The 7976-nt window shown below is 28.4% G+C and overlaps 1 protein-coding gene across 1 annotated transcript in view; it reads left to right on the top strand.

Annotated features, from left to right (window-relative positions):
• Positions 1-1966: 1966 nt before the first annotated feature.
• Positions 1967-7976, top strand: part of LOC136079121 (fibroblast growth factor receptor 2-like) — a 38273-nt gene continuing 32263 nt past the window's right edge. The window contains exons 1-4 of the mRNA XM_065794838.1: positions 1967-1998; positions 2242-2327; positions 4500-4523; positions 5143-5272. Coding sequence (XP_065650910.1) covers positions 1967-1998; positions 2242-2327; positions 4500-4523; positions 5143-5272 — 272 coding nt within the window. The remainder of the gene's footprint in view (positions 1999-2241; positions 2328-4499; positions 4524-5142; positions 5273-7976) is intronic.

The raw sequence follows: 7976 nt of genomic DNA, 5'->3' as shown, positions 1-7976 counted from the left end.
ATAATAATAATATTATGTTAATAATAATAATAATAATAATAATAATAATAATAAGATTGAGTTGTGGCATAAAGCGGAGCTGACCAACTGAATATGGTCAATTATGACAGCTGAACTGTATATAGGTTTCATGATGTTTTCTTAAAGGCATCGTAATTATTTTTAAACGCATTAGTGTTTTTGGAGTTTTTAACTTCATCCGGAAGTGTGTTTCAAACATTAAACACTTTATTAAAGAAAAAGTATCGTCTTTGATGACAGTTATTAGTGAGCTGTTTGATTAGTTGTTCCTTATTTCTTCTTACTGCACCTGCTGACCCAGGGTTATTGCCAGATTGGGGCTTGTTTGGAGGATCGATCCAGGATTAATAATAAGACCAGTGCTTTCCTTAAAATACTGAATTGCATCAACCCGTGGGCTACGTGGTTTGATTGATTTCATATTTAGTAGGGCTAGTTAATATTTTTTTTCCCTCAATGAATGGCATAATTTATTGGCTCTTCTTCGTACTTGTTCGATAACTTTTTCATCGACTTTGTTTAATGGAGCCCATGCAGGCCCTTCATACTCTAGGAGAGGTCTTACAAATGTGGTATAAAGTGTTTTAAACAATTAAGGGTTCCAGTATCTAAATGCCTGCTTGAGTAAAGCTAGTGCTTCATTAGCTTTAACTGCTGCATGTTTTGATTGGGCTGACCATTTTAGATTAGTTATTAAAATACCAAGATCTCGCTCTTGATCGGTCGACAATAAGTATGTTCAGCTGTAATCTTGATTTTTTATGCTAAATTTGTGGTTATAGATTATTGATTTGGACAATTTTTTATCGTCAATACTTTGCATTTGTTTACATTAAACTTCATTTTCCAATTATTTGCCCATTTACCAACAGCATCAAGATATGTCTGCAGCTGTTCAATGTCAAATTGGTTTTTTATTATATTCATTAGTTTGCTGTCATCAGCAAAGAGCTTGAGTGAGCATTTGACAACATCAGGCATGTCATTTATGTACATTATAAACAATATTGGACCTAGAACAGATCTTTGTGGTACACCACTCTGAACTTTTATCCACTCAGAGTAGTTTTCGTCAACAAGAACTCTTTGTTTTCTGTCAATAAGAAATTATTTTAGCTATCTCGGTAGTTTACATTTGAAACCATAGGCTTCTAATTTGACAACTAACGCTTCATGACAGACTTTATCAAAGGCTTTAGCAAAATCCAGATAGATTACGATTACGTAATGTATATTGTCTCTAATAAATTTGTAACAATTGATTTTTGTCTTACGAAGCCATGTTGATGCTGAGTGATTAACTTGTGCTGAACCAGGTGACTCATCATATATTTTTTTAACAATCTTTCCATGATTTTACATATTATGGCTGTTAAAGATATTGGTTTATATTCATATGGGTCGTTTTGTTTACCTTTTTCTTTACATATTGGTATCACATTTGCTTCTTTCCAATTATTAGGTATTACACTTGTTTCAAATGATGAAGCTATCAGAAGAGAAATAAGCCAAGCTAAACCAGTGGCAGACTCATTGAGAACATAAGGACTTATGCCATCACGGCCAATTGCTTTGTATTTCTTCAAATTTCTCAACTCACTAAAACCGCATTTTCATTAAGATCAAATTGATCAATCGTGCATACTTGATCAGTCCTGTTTTGGAATGAAAATTGTACTTGTGGTCAAATTTAAAAAAGGAGACTCAAACTGTTTGTTAAGACATTCTGCTTCTTCAAGCGATTTTGTTAGCTCCATGCCGTCTTTTATCAAAGAGGGAACAGTAAACTTTGCTAATTTTTTTCTGAAAATATAGTTGCATACAACTTTTGGATTAGATTTTGAAAGTGAGACAAGTTTTTATTCATAACTTTTTCGTGCAGCGAGTGTCTTTTTTTAACTGCTTGCAAGTTGCTTTGTTGAGAAGGTTGACAGATAGAAAAGTAATGGGTGAGCTGGCTTGCAGTTTTGACCAAAGGTTAAATTTCTTTTTTGTTAGACTTTTAATGCCTGTTGTAAACCATTTTGGTTTTGATCTCTGTTTTTGAGTTGATGTTGCTTTATTCATATATATTGAAGGAATTCTTCTATCAAAATGAATGAGCTGGTCTACTATAATGGGATTGTTTTTGAACATTTCAAGTTGTTTCCTCCATTCTGCATCTGCAAAATATTTGTTTAGATTTTTATGGTTGCCTCTACCATAGTTTGGTTTGTTTAGGAATAACACCCTAGCTGGTGAGATGGCTGGTTCAAACAAGAAACTCCATATAAGAGTGCAATGGAAATTATTTATAAATCCAATAGGTGAGAATTACCATTATTAAGTTCTATAACTCAGGAAGGACCAAGGATATGAGGTCAAAAATATTATTGCCAAAAGTAGGTTTTGTGACATGCTGTGCAGCTGCAGTGTTGACAGATTCCAAGCTATCTAAATTTGCATTTTTATCAGCTATATACCACAAATGTGTTATTTATTTTTGGGCTAAGGCACTATGCAAATTGGTAATTGAAATTACCAATTATTTGCATCTCCATACCTTCTTTTTTTGCTATATTTGCAGCTGAACTTTGGCTAAAACTAATTGTTCTGTTGAGTTATATGCTTGCTGATGGCTCTCGATAAATAAATCTAAACAGAAATTTTTTAATTTTGGGAGATATTATGCACCATGCCTGGCCTAGCATTTTACTATGAAGCTCAATTGCATTAAAGTAGGATGATTGTATATCTTGTTGTTTATAAATTGCAAAGCCACCATATGAATCAGGTCTGTTGTTGTTAAAAAGATTGTAATTTGTATGGATGCTGGGGTAATTTATCACTAGTTTCAACCATTCTACCAAAGAACACATTAATATTATAGGAGAATTTAATATTGTGACAGTTTCAGCAAGAATGTCCATTTTGTTACAGAGTGATGAAGCATTTGTATAGAAACAGGTGATTTGACTTATAGCTGTATAATTACTACTATTGCTAGATTTTTTGTTGATGGTTACGGAGATGGTGTTTTTGTTTCAGATAGTTGCCTGGACATGCTTAGTACTAAACACTAAGTTGTTCATTAATTTCTAACAACTCTGTAAATTATCTTGATGGTTCTGGTTTGTACATATTGAAGCACTTGTAGACCTTTTTGTAAAAAATAGTTAGATTCAAACTCTGAAAGCTCTACTGTTATTTATTTCAAAACTCCATTTCTTGCGACACAGACTTTTTTCCATTGTTAACATCACAACGCCTACCCATGCTATCCTGGTGTTTCAAGCTTGCATTTAGCTCATCTCTTTTTTCTTGCTGTCTCTTCTCTATTGCTCACTGAACACTAGTTTTATCATATCTTTTTCTTTTTTTTTAATTTTTCGTTATCTCTCTGTTTGCGTGCATTTGCTAGTGCTAAATTGACTAGTTCTTTACTTTTCAATTCAATTAAGATCATTTTTGTTGCCTTTCATTCTGTCCCAGACTTTAATCTGAAAGATTTTGTCGTTGTTTCTTAATTTACTTGTAGCACAGATAAGACTTCTCTTACTAACTGATCATCTTTATCCTTAATTTCAATCTCAGATTCCTGAGATGGTTCAATGTTGCTTATTACAATTTTGTTTTCAATACGTTTGCTCTCATTTAACTACTGTCTTATCTTAGTGATCATGATTAACTCTTCCTCATTGATTGTTTTACTGAATAACGTTGCAAATGTAGATAGTGGTTGTTTATTTGAAGGACTTATTTGTTAAAGTGTTTAGGTTTTTTGTTCCAAGTACTTCCTTCTTCAGGTCATTTATTTTAGTCTTTAGTTAGTATATTGTCTGGTTTTTTTTCTGATCAGAGTCCAAAAATCTCACTCAGTTTAACATGGTTATATGCTGTTCCTGGTACAACTTGATTGATGTTGCTTGAGATTTAAACCAGTTGTGGTGCTGTCTTGTTGATGTCGTATGATTTGCCTGGCCTAGACTAGGCCAGTTTGATAGCAAAACGATTGGATCATCCATTGTTATTACTTGATTTGAAGAAAGAGGCTACCACCCTAATACAGTCGATTACCTCCTCGTCGAGAATTATTTAGTTAAACTAGTTATATCTTATTACACAGGGACTCATTACACTGGGACAAAAAGTTTAAGCATGTGTTTTTTTTTGTATATATATATATTTATATGTTTTTTGGTGACATCTATATATATATATATATATATATATATATATATATATATATATATATATATATATATATATATATATATATATATATATATATATATATATATATATATATATATATATATATATATATATATATATATATATATATATATATATATATATATATATATATATATATATATATATATATATATGTATATATATATTTATAATTCACCTATTCTTAATGCTCTTAGTTACAACCTTTTAGATATTTAGAAAAGTTTATTATAAATGTTAGTAAATAATTTCTTATTTTTTAGCAATGCAAAGTGTTTTTGAATATAGTAAGTTTATACTTTTTTATAAACTATGTACAATGCATTTTCAATTTGATTTTTTTAGGGAACAAATTTACAGGAAAAATTATGTTTAAAAGTTGGAACATTTTCATTTCACAAATTTTTTATTTTATAAATTTATCCATGGTTTTTAAGGGTATTTTAGTTATTTTATTCTCCTTTATTTGTTTATGTTGAACTTTAAAAATTAAAGAATAAGCTCTTGAATCCTTTTTAAATGAACTTATAATATATTAAAGATGATTTTTGTCAATTTTTTTCACTGGTAAATTTCGATGTTATTTATTGACAGTTATTTTTTTTATTATTAATATTTTTATCTGTTCTTTAAAAAAAGATTTATTCATTAAATTTTGAAAACCATGTGAATAACGTCAGATTAACACGTGATTAACAGGTAAATTGCGCATGATTAACATGCAGAGTGATAATGAATAATTTGTGAATAACATGGGATTAACCTGAAATTTAGGCTAAGAATTGAGGTCAGAGTTTAGAAATGATATGTTGTCTTTTTTTTTATTGTTTGTTTTTTGTTTTCAATATTTCTTTTTAAAACTCATTGTATTGTATTAAGAGTTTTTTATTTTAATTTTATATTTAGAAACAAAGTATATTATCATCGGTGCAGTATTAGCTGCTATTATGGTTGTTGTTGCTGTTGTTGTTTGGAGAATTCCTAATAACAAAAAAAAGAGTCTAATACTTGAAAATTCAAATCATTTTATTTATGCGTAAGTTTTTTCAAACTAAGAGTTTTAATTTTATCACTAGTTCGGTTTTCATAGCCGATGACACGGGTTTGGAGATGGAGGTGTGCCATCGTCAATTTCAAAAAAAGTTCTCAATATATCTGAAATTTTCTTAAAAATAATTTAATTTTATTTTAGCAATAACATAATTTTTTATTTTAATTTTTAACTTATTTTGTTTTCAAAGTCATAGCTAATGATGTTTGTAAATACAGAAAAAATTGTTTTAAATTGTTGGACTTAAGCAAAAGTAATAAAAAATATCTTAGGAATATTTACTTTTATATTTAATTTTTATATTTTATCCACAATTTTTAACTTCTTTGATAAAATCATAAACTAATAGTTTTTAACAGAATTGCTTCAAATATTAATAAAAGTAGTAAATTTATTGCCTATAGTAAAAATTTTAGCTAATACTTTTAAAAAGTATGAAGGAAGCTATACTTTATGTTTTTTGTTGTTATTGTTAAACTTCCCATAGTTTTGTTTTTGAAAATTAAATTGAAAAATTTTAATAAATAAATAGATTAACATTTCCTATTCTATAAACGAAAAAAATTTGTTTAAATAAAAACTTCAAATATTTGAATGTCCATAACGAAGGGTGTGCCTTTTTATAAAAGTATTCTTACTTAACTTCAATTACAGAATTATTTTGAACAATATAATGAAAAACTCTTTATTTTGCTCTTTTGTAATTGCTTAGTCAAATAATAAACGCTGAACAAATGTGATTGTAAAGAAAGTAAACCTTGTTTTGAACTGGGAGCAATTTTTTAAAAGTTGCTGAAGTTTGTTCAGTAAAGTGCTGCTGTATTTGTGGTATGATTGTGTTTATTTATACGTGTACAAATTATTGTACACAGATAATTTAAAAGAATATATATATATATATATATATATATTAGTAGAAAATCACTTAACTAAATTTTTCCATTTGACACTGTGTTTCATCAACAAAGATTCATCAGAAATATATATATATATATATATATATATATATATATATATATCTGATAAATTAAATAATTATATATATATATTTATACATATATATATATATATATATATATATATATATATATATATATATATATATATATATATATATAAATATACATATATATATATATTTATATATATATATATAAATATAAATATATATATAAATATATATATAAATATATATATATACATATATATATATATATGTATATATATATAAATACATGTATACATATTCACATACTTAAAATATATACTTATTAGCTGGACTGTGTGATGGCATGGTCTCCAACATGCAGGTTTGTTTTAATTTTTGTTGCAGGTCACAGCCACCGACATAGTTGGACCTAGTTTTACAGCCGACCTCTATCATCACATCGTTGTAATATTATTTTCTTCTCTTTTACAAATACTATTATGGCACTGTTATAAAGAGCTGGTGCTTGGCATCTACTAAAATTCATTTTGTATTACTGTTTTCAGTTAGTTTTTTAACTTTTCCTAGTGTTCAAAACTGTTATTTGGTTTAACTTTTGCTCTCACATTAGGTTGGGAATTCGTTTCCTTCATCTTGCTTTAATGATTGATATAATTACCAATCCTTTAAGTTGTCTGTCAATTGTTATCATGCTCTACAATGGTACCCTCCTTTGCTTCCAACTTTAATAAATGGTTTGCCTGAGTTCTCCTTGTTGAAGTGAATATTTTTACAGAAATAGCAAAATAAAAAGTATAAGATCAGAAAATTGTGAAGACTTTTTATATAATTAAAGAGTATGAATAAAAATCATTTTTAAATTCTTTCATTAAAGTATTCTGTCTCTGCCTTAATTGATCAAGAGATGACTTGTCAGTTACACAGATATGTTTACAGAACTGCAGTCCGTTTCAATTTAACTACTATTGCAATTACTTCCTTTTTATTACCATCTCAAAAAAAGAGACCAAATAAAAAATTTTTATAAAACAAAATTGGACCGAATACCGTCCAAGGCATTGAAATTCAGATTGGAGACCATGCACAAAAAAATTTTTGGGCTTCAAAACAAAACGGTGTCTACGTGATTGTTTCGACACCAATGACCTACAAGAAAAGTTAGAGACCCAATTAGCTAAATCAGTTGAAGGGTTTGAACTGCTAGAAAGTAAAACAATCAACTCTAATGATGAAGATGTCATTTTTAAAAAGATGAAACAATTTGGTAGGGAGAATGTAAGTGACTTTTTAAAAAATGCCTGAAAAACAGACGAGCCGTGTTGCAACATCAACCGAACTGGTGCAGATAAAAAGCGTAGGCTTGTAGGACCAGTCGAAAAAGCGTTATTCAATGCAGTTTACTATTTATTTCCAACTGCCACTGAGTCGAGTAAGACATAATTGCATCATAATTGCAAAACGCTTAAAATAATGAGACCTCATTTTGTGTAAAACTTTCTTTAACAAGTCACTAACAAGCACAAAGTCCTGTTAGAAAAAAAAAGATATTTAAACACTGACTTGTGTTGTGATTCCGGTAAACCTTTGTTTTTATTTGTTTTATTATTATTTATTCACTTTTTATTTGTTTTTTTTTCAGATAATTCATTTGCTATAAACTGTGTTGAAAATCCGAAAAGATAAAAAGGAACTAAAATGTAACAGAAATTTTATTCTTTTATCTTTTTAATAACTTTTGAA

This window comes from Hydra vulgaris, chromosome 04 (genome assembly GCF_038396675.1).
Source record: "Hydra vulgaris chromosome 04, alternate assembly HydraT2T_AEP".
NCBI lineage: Eukaryota > Metazoa > Cnidaria > Hydrozoa > Anthoathecata > Hydridae > Hydra > Hydra vulgaris.
The sequence above is the reverse complement of the archived record's forward strand: the minus strand, read 5'-3'. Positions and strand labels throughout refer to the sequence as shown.